We start from the raw sequence: 25,266 nt of genomic DNA, 5'->3' as shown, positions 1-25,266 counted from the left end.
TAAGCGGGTAAGTTTGATTTTTTTTTGGTTGACTATTAGAGATGTCTGTATTCTCCCACAGAAACCTTTATGAGGCAGAAATACATATGGTGTCTGATTCTCTTTTCTTTAGATGAAGTTTAAGATTTTCCAAGTTTGGCTTTTACAACAAATGGCAATGAAATCATGGCTATTTGATATTTAGTAACAACTCTTCAAATATTTATTGAGCACTTACTGTCTTCTCTTTTGAGGTGGGAGGGTTATAAAAAGTATAAGACACTGCTTACCTCCTCTGGGATCTTAAAATCTAATTATGGGAAGAAGATACGTGGGAAAAAATAATGAAGATTTTGACAAAAGATCAAGACAAGAATGAAAGACATGTCACAAGTGCATGCATGGTTAGTTAACAAACTCATTTCGAGACAGAAACTGTGCTTGCAAGTTCAGGAATGAGGCTGGGCTCTCCTTTGCTCATTCCTGACTGTCCTCCTGTTGATCTCTTATATGCTGATTTCTCCATTCTCTTCTTATGCTTTGTGGCTTTGTTTTAAAATTAAGTTTTAATTATTATTAAAATAATGCACCTATTTTTAAAAAGCAAATTATACTGGAAGTTTGATAATACAAGAGGCAGCCCTCCCCTGTAGTCTGGTGTCTGATATCCCAGAAGTAACCCCTTTTAACTTCTGATATTTCCTTCCACAAGTGTAAGTATTTCTTGATTTATTGGTTTTAGATTGTATCCACTGACTCTCTACTAGAGAAGATGTGGGTTTGCCTCTCTTTTATCATCCCTCACCCCCGCACATTTCCTCTCCTGACACACTCCTGTACTCTCCTGAAATAGTTTTATGACATGTTTGGTTAAACCCATATTCAGTATTTCAGTTACTGCAACTTTGCATACTGCACTTTCATTTTCTTTGTCAATGTAACTGTTTTTTTTTTTTTTTTCCTATAAGATGTCCATCTGTGTCTCTCTTTCTATTTCGAAGTCTTGGTTTAAACAAACCACTTGCTAAGTTTTCTACATGCTCCAATGTTTTGTAAAACACCTCTAAAACCAGTTTTTCACACAATGAATTCCATCAAATGATATATCAATCCTTTTTTTTTTGAGACGGAGTCCGCCTCTGTCGGCCAGGCTGGAGTGCAATGATGTGATTGGCTCACTGCAGCCTTTCCCTCCTAAGTTCAAGCAATTCTCCCACTTCAGCCTCCTGAGTAGCTGGGACTACAGTCACATGCCATCATGCCTAGCTAATTTTTGAATTTTTAGTAGAGACGGAGTTTCACCATGTTGGCCAGGCTGGTCTCAAACTCCTGACTTCGAGGGGTCTGTCTGCCTCTGCCTGCCTCCACCCTCCAAAGTGCTGGGATTACAGGCAGGAACCACTGTGGCTGGCCAATCCTCTTTCATTTCTAGAAGACCTTCCTCTTGGAGCTGTTCATTCTTCAGCTCTGATGTAGTTGTCGTGTTCTCAGGACTCCTAGGACCTCCCTTTGTGATCATCCTGGGAATTCTATTTGCTTCTTTTCTGTGTTGATCACTGTTTTAACAAAGTTCTCATTTTTCTCTTTTCTGGTTTATGCTCCAAGATAAGTAGAAGAGGAAATTAAGGTTTTGAGACTTTGCATGTCAGAAAATGTCTTTATTTTTATCAATCATGCTTGATTGGTAGTTTTCAAAAGACTTTCCCTTCAGAATTCAAAGGTGTATTGTTTCTGTGTTCTTCTTTCAGTGTTGCCATTGAGAAGGTTGATGGCATTCCAGTTCTCCAGCCTGCCCAGTCACATGATTTATCTTTCTAGACGCCTTTAGTTTGTTCTTTTCATCTCATTGATTTCATGTGTTATGATGTACCTTCATGCTCTCCTACTTTTTCTTTTGCCATACGGGTTCTCTGTGGGTCTTTTTATTCTGAAAGCTCATTTCCTTTATTAATGGGAAATCTGCTACATTATTTTCTTTTTAGTTTTTGTTTTATCTTCCTAAAACTTTTGTTAGTTAGGTTTTGGATCTCCTGGCTTAAATTTCTAATTTTCATATTTTTTCTTTCCTCTATTTCATATTTTTTTTTGCTCTCTTTACTGAGTGCTGTTTTTCACTTTATTTTTTAACAACTTCTGCTTAATTTTTTGGCTTTGGCTTTCATATTTTTAATTTTTGAAAGCCCTTTTATTGTTTTCTCAATATTCATGTATAAGGAAGTATTTTGTGCATGTTAAACACTGTCTCTCTGAGGATATTTCTTATAACTTTTATGAACGTTTTCTTGTGATTCTTGCATTGTCCCTGTTCCTTCCAAGTTCCTTTATCTGTTTATTCTAGTCCTCGTTTTTTATGTCACCACTTCTATTCAACATAGTACTGGAAGTCCTAGTCAGAGCAATTAGGCAACAAAAATAAAAGGCATCAAAATCCTAAAGAAAGAGGAAAAACTGTCTCTGAGTTCAGATGACATTATATATAGAAAACGCTAAAGCCTCCACCAAAAAAACTACTAGAACTAAGAAACGAATTCAGTTAAGTTACAGGTTACAAAGTTAACCTACAAAAATCAGTGGTGTTTCTATAAACCAATAATACACTATCAGAAAAAGAAATAAAGAAAACAATCCCATTTATAATGGCATCAAAACAAAAACCAGAAATGAATTTAAACCCAGGAGGTGAAAGATCTGTACACCGAAAACTACAAGACATTGATGTGTCTCATGTCAATGGCTTTCCTCAAATGTCTGCTGGTTCTCGGCTGTCTGTTCTTGTTTGTGAGGGAGGCCTATGGGAAGCTCTGTGTATGGAAGCTTATTGGCTGGTGGGCGTTACTATGGTGACTTTGGGAGACTATCAGTGATTCTTTTTGTAGTTTTTTTTCTTTCTTTTCCTTGGGCCTGTCAGCTTCTTCAGTACTCTCATCTCCTACTTGGAGGATATACATTCTGAGGCCAATATTGTATGAGTTGAGTGGATAAGAGGATTGTTGTTCTTACATTTTAGAATGTACATTTTCATATAATCCTGTTTTCAAAACAATACTTGCCTTCTAACCCCAACTGTGCTTATTATCCTTGAGTCTTGGTGATGACATTTTAACAGAAAGCAAATTCAAGTGTTCTTCTGGGATGAGTAAGAAGTAGTGCTTGACTGTGCAGAATGAGACTGACCAGCTTCAATGTCACCTATATTCTTAATTGCAGAACTCTTAAGATTAGATTGATAAAATATTTCCTAGATTTTGTGATTTGAATTAGTTTGCATTTTATTGGTTTTACCCACGCAAGTATTTAGTGTGCAGCTCTCTCTTGGTTTCTGAAGACACTCATCACTTACTCACATGAGTGCCTCTCCTAGTCTTTGTTATTGAAAATTCACACTCTTTAATTTATTTTTATTGTCTCAGAAGTACTGTCATTTTAATGTTTAAAAAAGGATATGGGAAAATCACTTCGGTGGGGAGAGTTCAGAAGTCTTAGTTCTATTCATTTTTTGAGATTTCCTCTGTACCGGTATCCCCTTATCAGCACCTACATTAAAAAGAGTCTCAAATATGTCTGTAGCCCAGACCTCTATTGCGACTTTTACACCCACTTATATCACTGCCTGCTTGCACATATCACAGGACCTCAAACTACCTTTCCCTATCTCGGGAAATGGTGATCTCATTCTCCTAACTGCTCCATCAAAAATTGTTACAGTTCTCCTTGATTGCTTCCTTTCTCTTACCCCCTATATCGGATCCATCAGCATGTCCTGTTCACTTTACCTTAAAAAATATAGTCAGAATCAGATTATTTCTCATCATCTCCACTGCTACTGCCTTACTGCAAGCTGCCTTCATCTCATGCCTGTATTATTTTGGCATACTCTAAGTGGTCTTCTTGCCTCCATACTTGGTCCCCTACAGTTTATTTTCAACACAGCAGCCGGCATGTTCCTGTGAAAATATGAGTCAGATTGTGACACATCTGTGCTCAAAATGCTCCGAGGGCTTCCCCTCCAATTAAAGAGCAAATCAAAAGAACTTCTGATGGCCTCTGAGGCCATCTTCAAGTTCATCTTTAACCCTGCCATCCTTTTGATCACAGCTTCTACTTTTTACCCCGTGTTTACTTTACTCTGAGCGGCAATGGTCTCCCTGCTCTTCCTCAAACATGCCGGGTATGCTCTCACCTGGGGGGTCTTTGCACTTGTCTAAAATGCTCTTTCTTCAGATTGTCCTCAGGCCTGCCCCTTTGTTTTTTTCAGGTATTTTCTGGATTGCCACCTTCTTGATGAGACCTTTCACTCACTGTCCTTGAACATAGTGCCCCTCCCCTATTGACAGCTCCCAATAAAGAGTCCCAAGTCCTCAGTATACGCTTATTGTACGTTTTCAAAGGTTGGCTTAGGAGAGTTTAAGCAGATTGATGGGAATGGATAGGAATGACAGGGAGGAAGGAAGGAATTCCAGCTGCGTGAATGGCCAAATAAGAGCTAAGATATGATACCCCAAACTTAGAAATAATTCACATTCTCATGATGAGCAGATTCATATCTCATGATGAGCAAATTTGCATGTGAGCAGATGATTTAACCAAAGGAGACGATATATAGGACCCAGGAGAGAACCCAATTTTGAGGAACGGTGAAGTGAGCTAAGACGAGAAATGGGGAAGGAGTGATCAGAGAGATTAGAACAGATCAGAATAATGAAAACCAAAGTTTAGGAAGAAGTGAAAATAATCATAATAATGTCTAACGTCATTGAGGATATGCTTATTTCCTTTATTATTTTATTTAAATTTCATTAGTTTATGTTATTCTGTTTTGACATATGAGCAACTTGAGACTTGGGTCTTAAAGTTAGTAAGGGATAGGGCTGGGAGTCAACTCCAGGTATAACTCTGCATCTTTGTCACTGTCCACAACCTGAAATGCCACCAAAAGGCAGGGAAAGCATTTTCAAGCAGTTGCACAAATACTCTTAACTTGGTGGGAGAGTCTTGTAGAAAATCTTGCTATAAATAGAAAAAAATAACTTCTAGGGAGTAGAAGTAGGTAGTTTAATTGACCACTTCTAAAGAAGTAGAAATGGACACATTCCCCTGAGGACAACATGCTAAAATATCTTTAAAATATGATTGCTCTTTAAATGTCATAGTGTTTACAGAAGAATGCTTTAATTATTTGTTGGGTACCATATGAATTTCACAAACATTTATTAAGCTCATACTGTGTTTCAGGCATTATAATGTGAATTAGAATTGTAGAAATTCAATTCTGCCCTCTAGGATCTCTTGGAGAGATAAAGACATGTTACTGGTGCATTTTATATACATACATACAATGTAGATAGGGAGGTAGGTAGGTAAATAGATAGATAGGCAGATAGTGTAGTGGTGTACAAAAAAAGTAGTTATTTTTCCCCAAGAAGAAGGAGGTCCAAGAATGACTGCAGAGAGGAGATCTTTACTCGAATATTAAAATGCCAGTAGGTGTTTGTCAGACAGGTAAGATTATGGCAAGGTTTTCCAGACAGTAGGAAGAGTAAGAGTTTGGCATAACAGTATACGTAGGTTGGAGAATTAAGGGAACTAAGAGGTTCAATATGGATGGACCACTGGATAGAGGTGTAAAGTGGTATAAAAGACAAAGCTGAAGTTTGTAGCAGGGTCTTGAATGTCACACCAAGACCTCTATCCCAAGGGGAATGGGAGGCTAGTCTGGGGTTTAAGGTCCTATTGGCGTATAAACCCAAAGAGATTTGGGGAGGATGGATTTGCGAGGAACCAAGACTAAGTAAAGGCAGGGGCCAGATTTGGAGACTCTAATCATCTAGACTACTGCTACTCAAAGTATGGTGCCCACTGGCCAATAGCTTCTTACCATCCAAGTATAAGAAGCGTATGCTAGATGTAAGCTAACTACTTCAACTAAGTACACTGTTAAGTTTGCTTGACTTCATTTTCATGACAAGACTTTCTCCAAAAAAGAAGCTGTGCTTTGATGTACATCCTGGACAGCCACTTACCTTGTAATGAACTCACTTTGAGTGGTTCTTCTCTATACTATTGGTCTTCAAATTCTTTCAATCTCACATATCAATAAGTGAAAAATATTTGAGTGAGTATCACTAACATATGAATAGTCATGAACCCTATACATGGATTCCTATATTATATTATATAGACTATAACACACTAAACATACATTTTAAAATAATGCAATGAGGATAAGGAATGTATTTTTTTAAAGTTTCATTAAAGCAAAAGCAATGTTATCAAATATGCTTAATTAGTTTTGAAAATTATTTTTAACCCTTTTGGCTCTGGCTGTTCAAAATCTGCTTCTGGTTTAGTTTATTTTGATTTTGGTTTAAATGGCTGTCCTAATTGAAAATATTTCCAAAGATGGGTATTTTGCCAAGAATAGAGTAGGCTTGACTGAGTTTATTAAACTAAGATTCTGATTTTTCAGTCTAACTCAGTAATTAAATACATGTTTTTAATGAAATTTTATATTTTCTGATGTCAATCAGTTGTTTTTGCAAAGTGATCTGAAGGTGTTTCATTTGCACATTTTATACACATGGATTTTAAACCTTTTGCAACTCTGTATTATTTTCCTACAGCCACGGTAACAAAATGCCACCAATTGGCTGATTTAAACAACAGAAATGTATTTTCTTACAGTTTTGGAGGCTTCAAGTCCAAAATCAAAGTGTCAGCAAGTTTGGTTTCTCGTGAGGCCTCTCTCCCTCGCTTGCAGGTGGCCGCCTTCTTGCTGTGTCTTCACGTGGCCTTTCCTCTGTAAGCAGCCATTCCTGGTGTCTGTCTGTACATCCTAATCTCCTTGTCTTATGAGGCCACCTGTCAGATTGGATTAGGGCTCACCTAAACTCAATTTAATTTAATTACCTCTTTACGGACCCTACCTTTAAATATAGTCACATACTAAAGTGCTAGAGGGTAAGGGTTCAGCATTTGAATTTAGGAAGATGGATACAATAATCATAACAAACTTAATTTGAAAGTTTTTAAAACAGGTGAAAATTCTATTTCTGATTTGAACCAAACAGAATTTTTATGGCATTCATCATTTTTATCAGGAAATCCACATAATATGTGAATGTTTCCAAATACCTGTTTCTAAAGCCTTTCTCTAAAGCATACATTTCTTTCAAAAAGCAATGACTTTTCTTATTACTTGGTGAAACAGTACCTTAATCCTGAAGAAGCAGATATAAAAGTGTTATTGAAAAATATCTTCCAGGTTAAAAATTACTGACAAGGACTTTATCACACAGAAAAGATTAATACTTTTTATTTCACCCACTTGTCTCCTTATAAAAAGAAAAATGTATAATGCTTTTAAGTACTTTGCCATGAGTTAATAGTGAACCCCACGTGGCACAGCAGATTTTCAAGATCACTCTGAGCCTATGTGTTAAGAGATAGGACCATAAATACACTTAACCAGGTGGATTCAATCTGAAAGTGAAATAAAATTGTCAAAGGTAAAAGAGTGAAGGTATCCAGTGCTTAGGACTGTGGATCACTCCCTCTTTTCTAGTAGGCATCCACCCCCTACCTGGCCCCTGAGGGACAGTGGCCATCTATAAGTAAAATATTAATACAACTTAATTTGTTCTTATTAAAAATATAAGTATAAATAGAACCTCTAATATTTCCTCTCATCCCTAACAGATTTTCTTGTGCCTTTCTGGGGTGCTGTGTTCCACTTTGGCAAGGGCTAGAGTGGATGCTCAATGATGAGATTCCAAACAGAGGTAAAACCAAGGGAATGAGAAAGGTCGTGATGATACAGACACTCGAGGGAAGCAGAGTCAATAATACCTGATCATTGATTTGAGATGGGGATGTAAATCAAAGGAAATGCAGAAATATGTATGTTTTCATGCTGTTTAAAAATGTCATTTTCCCATCTTTCCCCATGATTGTAAGTTCTTCCAGAAATAAGTTGAACTATCCTTTATATTCTTCCTTCTTTGTGCCAGGCATTGGGCAATGCGCATTCAAGTACATTTTCTCTGCAAAAACTAGTGTGCCTTCCATCTATTTGTGGACCTTGCGTTTCAAAATGTTTCAAACAGCAGCTGCTCCATGAACAGAGCCTCTATGAGCACATACACCAAGGTGGGTGCCTGATTAGGAATCAGGATGGCATATTGGAGCTTGCGGCCTTCTGAGTCTCAAAGGACAAGGACTTTCTTCTAAGACATAGGTTATATAGCCAGGAAAAGGGAACTTGCAGAAGCCTTTACCTGAGACAGCAACATTCTCTACCCCTGAACATAAGCTTCTCCCCTTAATATCTCCATCTGTTCCAAAAAAGTAAAACAAACAAACAAAAAGACTAAAATATTCTTGTATGTTTTACTCACAGCAAGGTTGGTCCACTGTATACTCCTCCAAATGCATCTTTGTCAATAACTGTCAGGTATTTATTCTTGTTTAGGTAACTAGAGACAGACAGAGAGGGGGAGAGAGAGAGAGAGAGAGAGAGAGAGAGAGAGAGAGAGAGAGAGAGAGAGAGAGAGAGAGAGAGAGAGAGAGAGAATGAATTAGGTGAGTTTAAGAAATCACACCAAATTAGTACAAATGCCAGAATAAATGTGACCATAGTATTGACTGATTTCAAGAATTTAGAGGATACCTTGTCTTCTTCTGGCTTAAGCACTAGGATAGCTAGGTTTCAACCCTAAAAAGTTTATGCACATTAATTACGGCAGAAGTTTTTGAAAATGAGGATGTTTATGATCTAGTTTGCATACCTAAATTTCTTAAAAGTTGCTTTAATTTCCTATTTTCCAGGCCAGTGGCAATTGTATTTTTTAATCTCTGTAATGCCAGTCCTCTTTTATACCAAATTTTGTTCCTTAGTATTAATTAATATTCCCATTTAATTTCGAAGACTAGGCTTAAATCAGGAATGGAATGAAGATGGTGAGGGTGGTGAGTGATGCTTAGAACTGTCAGAGATTCAGATCTTTTCTTTGGGTAAGGTTGTCAGATTTAGCAAATAAAAATACAAGATGCCAGTTAAATTTGAGTTTCAGATAAACAATGAATAATTTTTTTAGTAAAAACATTTCCCATGCAATTAAAACATATCTATATTATAAGTTATCTGTTGTTGATCTGAAATTCAAATTTTATTGGGTGGCCTGTGTTTTATCTGACAACCCTACTGTGTGTATGAGGAGTGTTTAGGCAGATGAGATTACAGAGTATATCTTCCATGGAAGAGGTTTGATAGACACATCGGTATTTCCATTTTAAAAACACACTGGACATTAGAGGGTAAAATATTTTTGGAGCAATCTAAGTTACAAAGTGATTTGAAAACAAAATTCCCTCCAAATGGATAAAAGCTTCCAAGGATTTTGAAACTGGCATTTTCCCCATAACTTTATTACAAAACAAAATTATCTAAAAAGAAGCGTAGCATGTATATATCCTTGTTACAAATGCTCCCAATTTACACATTTAGAATAACTCACAACATAACCTCATCAACTTAAACATTAGCAAGTGGCCACCTGTTGATGCAAAAAGAATATAGCAGAGACCCTTAGAAGGTCTGCTTAGATATGGCTAATGCTTCCATTATTCTGCCTATGGGGTTTGCTCTTCATGTTGGAACATTTTTAAGGGCAATGGTTAACAATAATATTAAACCTTTGGTCAGAAGGATTTCTTCTCCAGAGCCCTCACAGAGAAACTTCCCTCCTGGTTAACTGGACCCGGGTATGAGTCTTCATCGGAGCAGTGGGAGGAAGAAGAGTTTTACCAATCACCAGTGCTGAAGAAGTCTCTCCTTCTGGGCAAGATGAGGAAGGGAATCGCTAAATGATGAGTAAGTGCTGGGACTCCACACAATAACGTGTCATAAATTGGCATACATTTTTGGGTCTTTCAATTTTCTTCTTTTTTTTTAAGATGGAGTCTCACTCTGTCACCTAGTCTGAAGTGCAGTGGGATGATCTCTGCTCACTGCAAGCTCCCAGGTTCAAGTGATTGTCCTGCCTCAGCCTCCTTAGTAACTGGGACTAAAGGTGCTTGCCACCAGGCCCAGCTAATTTTTGTATTTTTAGTAGAGATAGGGTTTCACCATGTTGGCTAGGCTGGTCTCGAACTCCTGACCTCAACTGATCTGCCCAACTCGGCCTCCCAAAGTACTAGGATTACAGACATGAGCCACTGCACCAGCCCAATTTTCTTCTTAAACAGAGATTGAGAACTACCTAATCTAAAGTAGCCATTACCATTTTTCCCCTATACACGATTTCTTTGACAGCATTATCACAATCTATAATTATTACCTTGTTTATTTACTTCCTTATTGTCTATCTCCCCAACCAGAATGAAAGTTCTGTGTCTATCCAGTGCCAAGTTCAGTATCTGTAACTATTTGTTGGATGAATGTGTGAATGAGTGAGAAAATAAATCAATATACATTTTCATCAAGACAATAAAGTGGGCAGTGTTAAACTCTTAGGGTGACACAGATGATTGCTTTAAAGAAAAAATAATGAAGAGTGAAAGAATAGAAGACTTGGTTTATGGTGTGGTGGCATTTGACTAACTGTTCTTCTTGAGGTAGTAATTTTTGAGGCATCTGGTTTACACACACCTCAAGGGTAGAGTCCAAACTTGGCCTCTTCTGGTAGTGGCTGAACACCCAGTATTCAGGGCATCGTTAAGTGTGACACAGGGAGAGTCAGTAAGTCTCAAATACACTCAGAGACCTGGCTAAGAGGCTGAAGCAGCCAATCTGGGCCTTCCCAATGGCTTCAATCATAGTCCCCACTTAATCGTTGTTGGACTGTCCTTTAACCCACTAAGTCTTCGGAGTTCTTTTGGTCAGTGACACCTGGAGTGGGCAAAATCCACTTTGGAAAAAAACCAACAGCTGCAGAGAAGATATTGAACGGCATGATTCTGTGAAAGGACAACTAAGCTCAGTGTAAGGGCCGCACTGGCTTGCATCTCTTTTTGTATTCTCTGGACAATGCAGCTTACAAATCACATTCTGTTCTCAGACTGTTGAAAATCAAGTGAGAGCCGGTGAGCTCATCTCAGTTTTTCCTCTTAATCTCTAACTGCTGCAAGTGAAATTCGGCTTGCTCTAATCATTAGAAATTATTGTAAAACCAAATTATTGCTTGTCCAATTCTGCAGTGTTTTCATCTGATATTTAATATACTCCTGAGGATAAGGAGCTTGGTTGATAAGCATTGCAGTTTACCCGAAACTCTGCAGAAGACTTCAGACTGGAAAAGCCAGCCAGAGTCCAGGAGGGGAGGAGGAGGATGCAGAGGAGCCCTGGCCAAGCTGAACGGAGATGAACTGACCCTTCAGGAGGCTGTGTTCTCTAAAACCAGCGCGGCCTTTTGGTACTTTACCTCTTAGAGATAATTAGATGCTTAAAAGTGAAACCATCACTCTGCCTTCAGCGGATTTGAGGGCTGGCTCATTTTGCTTTTTAACCTTGCTACACCAGCAAGCTGCTCTGGCCTTCCATCTGAAGTCAAGACAGTCAGGAGGGAAAACACATATACAGAAGCCTTGATATCCAGGAAGAACGTGCTTCCACCAGCCCCATCTATCACATGACATTTTCTGGGATGATCAGCCTAGTTAAACTGCTTCCTTGACCGTGACTTACCTTGATTCTTCTAAAATCCACATTTGTAACCAGCTTGGATAAATCAGTCAAAAATCTTGGTAGGCTATCTGGTTAACCTGCTCTAGACGATAATTAGTTTAGAGGGGAGTGATAATTTAAACATCTTTTGCAAAGAGAAGATGAACATAAAGGAGCTTAAAAGAGAGTCAAAAGGCTTGTAGTAAGAGATGAAAGGAAATACTTCTTGAAAGTCAGGGTTCCCAAATATCTACACTGGGAAGGGCTTATAAGAAAAGAACTGATATTTCCTTTAAAAATAAGGTAGACATGGCTCCATATCTATGTGTTCAACAGCTTTTCAATGCTTGGGGGCTTATTCTTCTTTGAGAACCTGTTGGAAGAAATGAAGTTCTGAGAAAAGAGATGTCCACTTCTCCATACAGTGAGTTAAGAAGCTGTGCCCTGATTTAAGATTGTGAATAGTTCATAGTTAGGGAAGACCAATGTGGTCAGGAAAATGAAGGTGGACAGGAATGAGCTGAGGAAAATATTCAATTGACAAACTCAGTATTGTGTGCACAATATATATGTGTATGTACGCCCTTATCTGTTGGACTCACTCTTGGCACATAGCAGCCATTCAATAAAGACTTGCTGGAGGAATGAATGAAAGCTCGGTTGTTGGGTGACTCCTAGAAAGAGGCACCCTTTACACCAGGTTTAGAAAGAACTGATCTATGCCAGAGAGAGGAGTGTGATGCTGTGGCAAGAAAATTTGCTATTGCTGCTGAACTTTGCTCTCTGTGGAGTTTCAGGGTACATTTCTGCTCCAAGATGGAATTTCAGCCTCTACCTCCACAATCCATTTAGGGGAAGCTTAAACTGGTCCCTGCTTATGTTGTGAGTCTCTAATGGGAATACTTCTGTGGGGAATGCTGTTTTCCTCCCACAGCTTTGATAACTCAGAAAATTAAAAGGAACCCCTGCCCAGCTCTCATGTTAGTTTTAAGAGAAGCTGGCTTGCTCTATGGAAACCCTTTTGTAGCAGAAATCAGGACACCTGTTTGTAAATAGTAACATGTGAGAAAATACTCAAGCTTTCCATAGGCAGAGGGAAGAGTAAACCTTTGGGTATATCCTACAAGCTGTTCAAACACGTACCCCATGATAGATAATAGCCTTCTTAATCCTATAGTCTTCTCTATCATTGCCTTTTCCCAGTGCGCCAAGATGTGGTGTTTTACTTCGAATCAGCTAATGCATGATGCTAATTAGTGCATTAATTGTGTTGACTCTGTTTATAATAATTAGTGTATTGGTAGGCTGTTAGCACATCCAAATGGCATTTTTATTCCTGCCTAAATGTTTACTGTCAGACAGTAGCTAGTTGCTAGAGTTTGACGATAGGGAATGTGATACAGAGAATCAGACATTCTGTGAGAAGCAGCGTATCCCCACGCAGATCGTGTGGAAAGAGGATGGAAAAGAGATTCCAAACAATGAGTGTGTGACTTAACTTGTGACTGAGTACAGTTCAACTCCTATTGAGCAAGGGATGCTGTTATTATTGTTAATTTCACCTCTCAGTGATGACAATGTTTTTGGCATCATAGGAAGTCATAGGACAACGTGCTTTTACACATCTGCCATCATTTTCATGAAATCCTAACTAATTTCTCGACTGCTGCTGAGGCATCAGCACTTGCACTCAATGTGGAATTTGTCCAACTTGGCTGTAATTGTATTATTCAGTTACATTTTAAAAAATGGGTGTAAATGAGGTCAATCTGCTAATTTCAGTAAATTGTCATGAGGTGGAATGATAGGGGATGATTGCTCTCTTGGATGACACATTGTTTAAATTAGAACCTAGTGCTATTTACACAAACTTCTGGAGAAATCACCAAATTGCTAACATACCATGTGCAATCCTTGAACACTATTAAGATAATATAGGAGATCGATGTATTTGCCTTAGTTTAAAATCATGATGAACACTGAGACCAAAAGCAACATCCCTCTGTTAAAAACACAATGTGAATACTCTTTCATTATTACTATGGAACCTTAACTTTCTTTCCTTCACCTATAGCTCAATCCTTGTCTTCCTCCAGTCCCAGGACCCCTTATCACAACCATCATTTTGATTTTACATTGGATTTCCATGATACCTTTTACTGAAGTGCTTAAATCTAGGAAAGAATACATTTCCATTGACTAGGAATCAGAAACTTAGGGTATAATGATAGAGCATTGTTTTATAACAGGAGCAGTTTCCAGCTTGGATTCAAAATACTGATTAAAAGAAAATCTTTGTTTTCTATTATGATTGGATCCGCCCTTTCCATGGCCAAATATTTTAATCCAGATACTTTTTAATCTTTATCCCACACTTGCCCTTTAATATTTACCAGAAATTCAGAGAAACAGACTACATATTTTGCCACACAACAGTCATCCTCACTGAATTCTTTTATCTAGAGGTCTACAAACTATGACCCTCCAGTCAAATCCTGCCTTGCCCCTGTTTTTGTAAATAAAGTTTTATTGGAACATAACCATGCTCATTTGTTTATATATTGTCTCTGGCTGCTTTCACACTACAAAGGCAGACTTAAGTAGCACAACTAAGACCATATGTCCCATAAAGCCCCAAATATTTGCTATCTGGGCTCTTCCCAGAAAAAGTTTGCTGACCCCTGATCTAGACTTGTAGAAACCAAGAAACAAAAGATTCTTAACCAAGAAATAGTTTCCACATTTGTTAAACTCTTCCAAATAACTTTAATACTTAACATAAAAATGTCAAGGAAGTATTGCGAAAGGGTACCCTGATTTCTTTCCTATGTTTCAAGGGATAGTTAGACGGTAAGTCATGGCACCAGCGAATTGAAATCCATTGCCACTGACGGAGTAATTCTGCCATCAGCCACGCCTCCCACAGAATCCATGATATGGTGTGAGGAGAAAGCTGGTGTGAAAGTAGAGAGAGTCTCTCTCTATATACAGCATGTCCTCTAATAATATTGTTTCATTCTATATTGTTTAGGTTTTGTTTGTTTGTTTGTTTGTTGCGATGGAATGTGCACACCCTCCCCATGTCTGTGTGGGTTTTTTCTCTAGGTATTCCAATTCCATATCTCAAAGACATGCATGTCAGTTTCCTTGGTGTGTCTAGATGGTGCCAGTCTGAGTGTGGCAGTGTGTGTGATTGCGTCCCACAATGGGTTGATGTCCTGTTCAAGGTTGGTTCCTACCTTGTGCCCTGAACGTGTTTTATAATTTGTCAGTCAGAAGCATAGGACACAACCTGGGACCTGTGACTGTCATCTGAAGTAGCAGGCAGTCTTTTGGGATAAAGCCCTTAACCTGTGGATCTGATGCTACCTCCAGGTAGATAGTATCAGAACTGAGTTAAATTGTAGGACACCCAGCTGGTGTGTATTGAAGAGTTGATTACTTGCTGTGTTGCGGGGGTGGCGGTGGGGGGGGGTTGGAGAGGTGGGGGGGGAAATAACCTTCAAACATTTGGTGTCAAAGTGTTGTATTGAGTATGTGAAGGTAGGAAAACACCTTGGTTTTTTTCCTATCTCTCAGAGGCAGTATGTCCCCCAAAAGTCTGTAACACCAGACCAGAGAGATGCTCCTATAACTGAGAACTGCTTGGGAAGCTCTGCAAACTAAGGCTCCCTTTTGGATATGAGGATATGAATAATTCACATGATTTTATTAGAAGATCTGAAAAGTCAACCTATACACCTTGTTTAACTTTATAAGATTATAAATTTCTTTTCAAAAGTAATACCCATTAATTTACTAAGGAAAGAAAGTTGAAGATATACAGCTTAAAAAGCAAAGCTCCTCCTTTCCCATCCTTTCTCTTACCACAAAGGCTCAGGAGAAGCTCAAAGAGAAATTATTGTTCACTTGTTAGTTTTTCCATCCTTTCAATAGAAAATGTCTCTACACTCCTTTGATATTCCATGGCTAATTTTATGGCTGGTCCTAAGATAATAAGCTGCTAGACTTACACTGAGATCCATTCAGCACACTTAACACTTCCTGATTACTGAAGACCTCTTCTGAAAATCTCCTGAAGTCTTTGCAGAGTTCTCTAAACATGAGCAGAAGGCCAATCATGACAGGGAGGTGAGATGTTTTGCAGCAAAATAGTCAATATATAAACTAAGTTCAACACCAATTCTTTGACTTGAATAATGTTTTATCATCCCAGCCTTTTTGTCAAGTTATCCCCGAGTCAGACTTCATTTGGAAGCTCACGAGCGGCCTTGCTGCACTGGTAAAGTCAGGTTCTCATGGACGAATGGCGCTGTTGCTTGATGTGATTGTCCTCTGAAACTTCTGATTATGTCCTCTGAAACTTCTGATTATGCCTTGAGTCACCTCCTTTCTCTCACATGATCCCATTCTTTTCAGGAGCAAGATATTTTAACTTCTGTATTTAGTGCCTTTAATAGATTGAGCTAAGAAATCTAAGCAATCTTCAGGGCTAAGAAACAAGTGGCACTTGCCAGAGCTGGGTGTCCATACGCTGGTGGTGGCTGGTAAGTCAGCCATGATGAATCCCAGCAGAGGGCACGGAAGAGTCCTGAATCAGAGGACCCAGGTCTCATTTTTGACTTGGCCACTAGATAGCTCTATCAAATTTAAACAGCCATGAAAAAAAAAGCCACGTGTTCCTGTTGGGCTTCATTTCCTTCATATGTAAAATATGACAATTGGACAAGAAGATAGAGCACGTATTTTGAAGCAATAGTTCTCGACTTTTCTCTGTATTGGACTCACTTGGAGAGAGTTTTAAATCCCCACGATCCTGGCTACATCCAGAATGTCTGAGGGCAAAACCTTGGCATTAGTGCTTTCAAAACTCCCCAATGTTGAGAACTATTGCCTCTTTAGGCCTTAACGTCTGAATTTTACACTCTGTCTTTAATAAATGATAACTCATAGTGTTTGAGGGTCGTATCTTCCAATGGCTAAATATGGCAGGAAAAGTAGGCAGATAATTTGAAGCATAGATTCTTATTTTGGTCTTCAAAATATTTTGTTTGTGGAAAAATGAATGTTTTAGAAATAAATTACCCTATATCCCAGGTTTCGGGTTATTTTTCTAATCCACAGTTTTAGTTCAGGCAAGAGTCAGCTGGACACATGAATTCAGGAGCCATATGACAGCTCTGGTTTCCTTGGTTGAAGATTTCCTTGCTGTCTCATATCCCTGCCCTTGCTAATGTGAGTTTCCATGCTAACTAACATTTTGATGCACTCTATGTTTAGAACTGTGTAACGGTCGTCTGACATCTTAATGCCCTAAGTACCTACAAACTACCTTCATTCTTTTAAGAAGTCTCCATACTCCATTCATAGAAAATTCGAAATCAGAAGATCATTACCTCTAGCTTTCTAAGAATAGTTGAATCAAAGAGGAAAATATTTGGTGAAATTCATACAATATTAAAATCAAATGCCACCTTTCCAGAATGCTGGATTAGAAAAAGAACTTGAAACCTGGAATATAGGGCAATTCACTTCTAAAACATAAATTTTAATAATGATTTAAAAAAACAATGAGCTAAATCTAGAGAAAATCTGGCTTGTATCTCCAGAGAAGGAAGGCAATGTTATTCGATATTTAGGCTTCATATTTTCTCCCTGAGATGCATATTTTGGGTTGGGTACACTTCTCCCTAATGTACTTTGACCTTTGATGTTGCTACCCTTGAGCTGACCCCTGCAGAATGTATGCTCAGTGTGGGCAGGGAGCACATGGCTCCTATTCGTCTTTGTTTCTTTGTTCTCCCAGCAAATAGCACAGGCCCTGGTACATTGTAAGTGTCTAATAAATATGTGGAAAAGTAGATGAAAGATTGTAAGAGGTTAGTATCATAAAGTTAAGATGGAATGAGGGTCCTTCCAATTCTGTAAATAAACTAGAGAGGTAAGTATCACTTTATTGAGTCTTTTTGGACTTCGTCTATAATTACTGATTTTAAAAAATAATGGAAATGAACCATTATGACTCCACAACCAGACCATTGAGAGAATGGTACTGTCACTCTTCATTTCATAAAGACTGGTAGGAAGCACAAAAGTTGGCAAACTGAGGCTTTACTTCAAACAGAACTCAGGGAGCCTGGCCTCAGCATAATGACTTCAAACACTTGTTTACCATTACCATCTCAAAATGGAATTGTTCCAGAACCCATCGCCTAACCCCTAAACCACAATGTCCTAAACTACGGCTTATTGACCTCACCCTTCCTTCTTAAAGTGTGTTCTATGAACAGCAGTGTCAGCATCAGCTGGGAATTTGTTAGAAATACAGAATACTGAGGCCAAATCCAGAACTACGGATTCAGAGTATGTGTTTTGATAACACCCCTCAGATGGTCTGCATGCCCAGGAAAGTTTGAGAAGCCCTGTACACAACAGATTTTGAGTCATAATAAGGCCTTCAGATTTTGCAGGGATCATTCCTGGAATATAAAATTACTATGTATGAAAAATTACTATGTAAAGTACTATGTACTTTTAACATTTCATATAGTAATTTTATATTATATTTAAAATGAGAAAATAATGATTTACAAAAATGAATACATAACCAGACACTACCAAAAATAAGCAGGTAAATTTTAAAAAACAACAAATGAAAAAATATATCATTTGTAAAGAAATACTCAAAAGTGTTATCAAACACATCAAACGCAAAGTCCATTGTTTGCTGTTTCAGCTGTTCCCAGCACTATTTATTTTTTGAAAAGGCAAAAGTTGGGTATGATTTTTCAGCTATTTCTGAGTGAATCAAATATAAACTGACATCTTTCCCAAAAACATGTTCAGAAAGGACTAAAAGAGGAACCACCTTATTTTCTGAACAGCTTTGGGCTTCATTAAAGATACCTTTTACTTCATGTACATAATAGATGAACATTTACACACACACCCCAGGGATAAAAGTTTTGGGACTTACAATTGGAGCCAATGTTAAGTGTCCACTAAAGTGGGCCCCTGCCAAGTTCCTTGACCTCATTTCCATGTTGGTCACACAAACTCTGGGTGGAAGATGCTCTAATAGAACCTGTCTCTCAACAGAATTCTGCCCCATAGGATGGCTCTTCTTAGGGTGAGGGGAAGTGACAGTTTTCATGGCTACCCTTGACTTACACAGCATCCAGCTTTGTCCCATTGAAAGCGTGTCCTTGGATTGAAGTGAAGCCATTGTTGTATAGCTTCCTACAACCAACAGACAGAACAGAAGTCAGTGGCTGGTGAGCAGTGGTGCTGGCCTGTTTCTGAAGAGTTGGGCTTTATTTCTTCAGTGTCATAAATGTACATAAAGGTTTTTCAGGTCCCACATATGCACCCCCAAGAAAACATTCCCGTACAACTTGTTGGAAACAAGTAAGATAATATTTCTCAGTTTGAATGAATGCCCATTCTCCTGACCTAGCTCCTAGTACATTTGAGCTGTTTCTCAGAATTGTATTTACTTTGAGTAACAAAGCTCATTGCCATTAAAGATTTTAAAAGAATATTTCACATACATCCAGAAAAAGGGATTTCAGGTAATAGTTACCCCAATATCAATAGCGGAGGAGCAACTGCAGTCTCTTAAGATAAACATTTTGAAGACATTCACCTAAATGCATATGTGTTTAATTTTTCTATTAATATTTAAAATATCACCTTTGTATTTTATTCATCTTTTTGTCCTCAGAGCTTATCATAGACTAAATGTTTAAGGGTTAGGGGCTCAATTAAATTAAACCTTGTAAATGAATCTAAGAAAGTAGATAGACCATGACCTCTTATGGAGTTTTTTGGTTTCGTTTTTGAGACAGGATCTCTCACTCTGTCACCCAGGCTGGAGTGCAGTGGCTCAGTCACGGTTCACTGCATCCTCAAATCCCCGGGCTTAAGCAATCCTCCCACCGTAGCCTCTCAAACAGCTGGAACTACAGGCATGTGCCACTGTGCCTGGCTAATTTTTGTGTTTTTTGTAGAGATGAGGTTTCGCCACATTGCCCAGGCTAGTCTCGAACTCCTGGCCTCAAGCGATCAGCCTGCTTCAGCCTCTCAAAGTGCTGGGGATTACAGGTATGAGCCACTGGTCTGGAGATGTTAATGTTTTTTAACTTGTTGCTATGTTTCTGTGACTAATTAATTCATACAATGATTCAGGGAGCCAGTCTGAAATGTTATTACTTCTATTTCCTGTTGAAGTTACTGAGACATAAAGGTGACTTGTCAAAAACACAGTGGTCTAGGACTGTTGAGACTCAGAATCCCCGACCTCAAATATGATTTTTTTTTTTGAGATGGAGTCTGGCACTGTTGCCCAGGCTGGAGTGCAGTGGCATTATCTCTGCTCACTGCAACCTTTGCTCCTGGATTCAAGTGATTCTCCTGCCTCAGCCTCCTGAGTAGCTGAGATTACAGGTGCCTGTCACCACACCTTGCTAATTTTTGTATTTTTTAGTAGAGATGGGGTTTCATCATGTAGACAAGGCTGGTCTCAAACTCCTGACCTCAGGTGATCTGCCTGCTTTGGCTTCTCAAAGTGTTGGGATTACAGGCATGAGCCACCATGCCTGGCTGACCTCAAATATAATTATTTCCACCTACAAAAAGCAGTCCCCCTTTCTACAGAATCACTTGAATCCAAGAGCAAAGGTTGCAGTGAGATGGGCCCCTCCTTTCTGCAGGAGATGGGCCCCAGCCTTGGGATCTCTGAGCTATATGGGAATGCACAGAGGTTATTGGTAGTTATTGGGATGAAAATAAGAGAAGACAGCTATGACCACACTCAGGCATTGCTAGCGGGAACTCTTAGTGGCAGTTGTAAGGGAACTTTGAGAATTATGGTAATGTACCACATGTGAACTTGGGGAACACATTAAGAAGCATACAGGAAAGTTCAAATTTGTGGTGAGACCTGGCTCTGCCACTTAATAGTTGAATGATCCTGAGAATTTCTCAATCTGTCTTATCCTCAGTTTCTTTATTTCTAAAAATATAAGTAAGTACATAAATATAATACCCAATAAAAAGGTTGCTGAGAGGATCACATAACTATATATTTAACAAAGTGAGGACCACTTATGAGATGACCATGTTAAAAGGAGTTGGTGTGGCCTGTAATCTCAGCTACTTGGGAGGCTGAGGCAGAAGAACTGCTTGAACCCAGGAGGTGGAGGTTGCAGTGAGCCAAGATCACACCATTGTACTCCAACTCTGGGCGACAGAGCAAGACTACATCTCAGAAAAAATAATATAAATAAATAAAAAGTATCCTAAAACTTAGATTTATCCTATATAGTTGTGGAAAACTGAGAAAGATTCTCACAGCTCTGTTGTTGTTGTTGTTGATGTGTTTATTTTTATTTAGTCTTAAATAATTACATAGTGAGTTTAATTACAGCTACTAACATGTCCTGGGTGAGGATTGCAATATCTCAGGAATATAAGCACAATGGCTGAGAAAACTATGGTAAATTAATTTTTTCTGAACTAGAACTCTTTTATGATGATGTGAGAACTGTTTTGGCATTTTTATTTTTCTAAATTTGTTGAGAGTCCTGGACATTAAAAATACTTGTTTGAGTTGCATTTCAGATATTAAACGAAGGTCTTAATGAACAATTTGGCCTTGAAAAAGGAATCCGGTGAAGAAAGATCAAAGAATTACAAACTCTGATTGAAACTATCTTCTACCAGGAATACAGGTACAAAGTCAGCTGTTGGAACATGCATTGTTTCATGTTGATGGTTCTTTGAGCCTGAGCTTCAAAGAAGGAAGGACTCTTGCACAAATGTAGAAATAATCATCTGAAAGGATCATGAATAATCTATGCCATCCTCTCCTCTACATTTTAGGAAATATGGGCTTCCTTCACTCAGATGTTTATAGAATGCATCCTGGGCTACATGCTTGATGTGGGAGAATGAGCTTTCACTTGAGAGGGGTGGGTGCTTGAGATATGGGGATTTTAGAAAAATGGTGTCAAAAGATAGTAAAGAAGTTTAGCATGTAGGAGTTTCGTTATGATGAGCACTATAGGGCACAATGGAAAGCTTTACTGAAGTAAATGGCTTTGAGGTTTGAGGCTGAGTAGCCTAAGAGCCTGGGTCTTTTATGCATGATAGGAAGAAATTATGATCAAGAAGGAGCCTCCTTTTTCTTTAAAAGAGACCTCTCACCGTGTTGTGATGAGAAGGATCAGCTGAAATGCTCCATTGCTCCCAGAAGTTGAGGCAACTTCACTGGGTCCAAATTGATAAACTAGGAAGGGCTCTTAGATAGTCCCTTAGAAAAACTGTGTGAAGCTTGGATCCATGTTTCTGGGAGTAATTTCATCAGGTTTGTACCTGTGAAGAGCCCCCCACCCCAACTTTAGTGTGAGCAGAGAAATGAAACTGGGGTGACAATCCAGGAAAAAACTTCATCAGGCTTGAACTTGGGCATTGGTCCTGAAAATTGAGAGGATATCCTGCAGAGGTAGCTCCAACTCTACTCTGTGGCTTATACAATGAGAGAGGAATTTTCTCACTGCTTAGAGAATTAAGTTATCCTTTTTACCTCTATTAGATCTTCTCCATTAGAACATTTTTGTGAATGTCCCTAATTAAGCATCTACTTTTGACCATCTAAAGAGCATTACCCCCATTCAAGCTCTGGAAAAATGCTGACCTCTAGCAGCACTATGCATTCTACTTAATATCCCCTTACAGGAGCTTAATAACAGTGTGTGATTACAGAGTAAAAGTGTGAGTGCAGAATTTATGAAGCCCTTAATGGCACCACTTTTTAAACTCAGTGATCTTGGGAAAGTCACTTCAATTTGCTTAAACCCCAGTTCTTCTCCTGTAAAATGGGGATACCTGGATACAGATGATTATTCCATAATAATAATTGCAGGCCAAATCAAGTCCACTGCCTGTTTCTATAAGTAAAGTTTTATTGGAACACAGACATGCTCATTAGTGTATGTATTGAGTATGGCTGTTTTTGCCATACAATGCCAGAATTGACCTGTTCCTATAGAGGTTGCATGGTCTGTAATGCCTACCCAGTCCTTTATGTGAAAAATGTTACCCACCACACTGCCATAATAGAATCCTCTTATCTTGTTTCCTAAACTCTTTTGTAGTCTACAGAGTAACATCCCGTAAGACAATACTCTAATTATGTAAAACACATGGTACTCTATAGAGTATATATGGTAGGATAGTATGGCTCTTGGATGGTCTGTATACATAAGAAAATAACTCAGAATAGAATTTAGTTGCTGGAGAGAGTAGATCTGGTAATACTCACAGTGTCAAAGTTTCATTGCATAGTCCCTGAAAAGCATTCACAGGGATTGATGTCATGTAAGGGTTGTCTGTGATTTCACTGCAAGAGAGAGAGACAAAAACACTTATTGAAAAAATGCTTCTTTCTGGAGCAGGGGTCTTGCTGCACATATGCACTTTAATAAATAACAGACACAATATAGCTTAATCTTACTTCTTTTTAAGTTTTACTGACCCTTCTTAACCACTAGTGGCTCAGAGGTCTGGTGAGGTGGTAAGAGCTGTCCTAGATGACATGTACCTAGAGTCCAAGTGTGGGGTAAGTGAGAGAGCTTTAGGTGGGGGCGGAGGTCCCTGACTTAATCCTCATCTCGAGGGAGGCAGATGGATCTCAGAGGCTTCTCTCGAATCTGCAACCCTTTGTCCATAACAACTGGAGTTTCCTACATGCATGAACCTTTAAGAAGGTCGGAATAAAAGGATTAATGGATTCCATTTAATGAGTATTTCTAAAATGCCCTTCACTTGCCAAACTTCACCAGGCTCCTGGAGAACCTTTCTACACCATTCTAGTTCCTGAAAGACTGCTTATATTTTGAACTGAGCTCTTTTGAAGGAAAGAAGAATGATCAATTTTTTTTTCTAGCAAAACCCCAAGAGTTTGAAGCTTATCATTCTACTTTTTTGCTGACTCTTTAATGCAAACTCAACTTGTAGTTCTCTCTGCTGTGTGTCCTTTCATTCCTATACAATTAGGTAAGACAGCCGACTCCTGTCACACGTTTTGGAAAAGAGGACATGGCTGCCAATCAGAGGTCACAGGCAGTAACTTGAGTACCACTCCTGACTGTTCCTCGAGACACTGCTCAGGCAAAATCACTTGAGGTTTCTATTCCTCAGTTTCCTCATTCATAAATGGAAGAGGAATAACTTTGTTTTATACCTTATAAGGTGGCTGAGAGGAGCAAATGTCATGTATGGGAAAGTGTTTAAAGACCTATTAAAACTATATGAAAACTAGGGTATCAGAGTTATCATCAGATGCTCCTTCTATTCAACCATTCCCATCGGCAAAGTAGTATTGCATAATTTCTTCCACTTAAAACAAAAACATGCAAACAAAATCTTTTCTCCTGAGTCTATATCCTCCAATTACTGAGATATTTTCTGCTCCCTTTTAATAGTAAAACTTCTCAAAAGACTCTTTCTAATCCTCTCTACCCAAATCTCTCTTGAGCCCACTCCGACCAGACAGTTCCAGTGGGGACACTCCCAGCACCCCCCTGGAACTGTTCTTGGCAGAGTCATCAACAACCCACGTTGCTGAAGCCAATGGTTATTTCTCAGTCCTTGCCTTACTTCATGCCACAGCTGATCACTGCTTCTCCTTGAAACAATTGCTTTACTTGGCTTCAACCAACCCCCATGGCTGTATTCTAGTTCTTGTCAGTGACAAATAAAATACTTTCAAACATGGCATGTGTGCATACTTACAGTATAAAGAATATGTCAATGGAATAAACTTTGGTCAGGTCAGGGAACATTTTAAGTCCAGTGTTGAAAATGCCACTAAATTAATGAAAAAAAGAAAAAGGATAGAATTTAGGTAAGAAAATCAACACATAGGAAGGAGAATAAGGTAATAGCTAAAAGCACGGGTTCTGAAGTCAGCCTGGAATCAGAATCCCAGCTCCTTCACTAAATATCTTAGTGACTGTGGGCAAGTTTTGATGGTTGGATGAGATGATGTTTCCTCAAGGCACAATCATTAAATCCAGTCCACAGGTGTCAATGCATCTGCTTGGCTTAGAATACACTGGAGATTGTTTTAACCAAGCGGGATTACTAAAAATATAAATTCAGTTTTCGTGTGTGTGTGTGTGTGTGTGTGTGTGTGTATAGGTGAGAGACAGAGAGATTTTCTTGTTTATTTGGAGAAAATTATGTGTCTGTTAGTGAAGGGCTAAGAAAAGGATGGGACAGGAAGATATGATGACGTTAAGCCAGCCTCTTCTTTCAAGCTCTACATTATATTGTGCTGCTGGTTTGCCAAGAACAGCTTTCCTACAGCAGTGACCTGAGAGTACCATTATAGCAGTACCATTTAAAAAAAATATGTCCAGAGGGACTGAGCATGGTGGCTCACGCCTATAATCCCAGCACTTTGGGAGGCCTGAGACTAGGGGATCACCTGAGGTCAGGAGTTCAAGACCAGCCTGGCCAACATAGTAAAGCCCCGTCTCTACTAAAAATACAAAAATCATCTGGGCTTGGTGGTGCAAACCTGTAATCCCAGCTACTTGGGAGGCTGAGGCATGAGAATCACT

General features: G+C 38.8%; 1 protein-coding gene across 2 annotated transcripts in view; it reads right to left on the bottom strand.

Annotated features, from left to right (window-relative positions):
- The window catches only part of TSHR (thyroid stimulating hormone receptor), a 157,196-nt gene that overhangs the window by 19,874 nt on the left and 112,056 nt on the right, over positions 1–25,266 (bottom strand). The window contains exons 5-8 of one of the 2 annotated variants that reach the window (XM_035261204.3): positions 24,434–24,508; positions 22,962–23,039; positions 18,809–18,877; positions 8,373–8,450 (exon numbers count right to left, since the gene is read on the bottom strand). In XM_035261204.3, the coding sequence (XP_035117095.3) occupies positions 8,373–8,450; positions 18,809–18,877; positions 22,962–23,039; positions 24,434–24,508 (300 nt within the window). The remainder of the gene's footprint in view (positions 1–8,372; positions 8,451–18,808; positions 18,878–22,961; positions 23,040–24,433; positions 24,509–25,266) is intronic. The other variant, XM_035261205.3, reaches the window with a different exon arrangement.

Source organism: Callithrix jacchus, chromosome 8, assembly GCF_049354715.1.
Source record: "Callithrix jacchus isolate 240 chromosome 8, calJac240_pri, whole genome shotgun sequence".
NCBI classification, from domain to species: Eukaryota; Metazoa; Chordata; class Mammalia; order Primates; family Cebidae; genus Callithrix; species Callithrix jacchus.
Note: the sequence above shows the minus strand (reverse complement) of the source record. Positions and strands in the feature narration are given on the sequence as shown.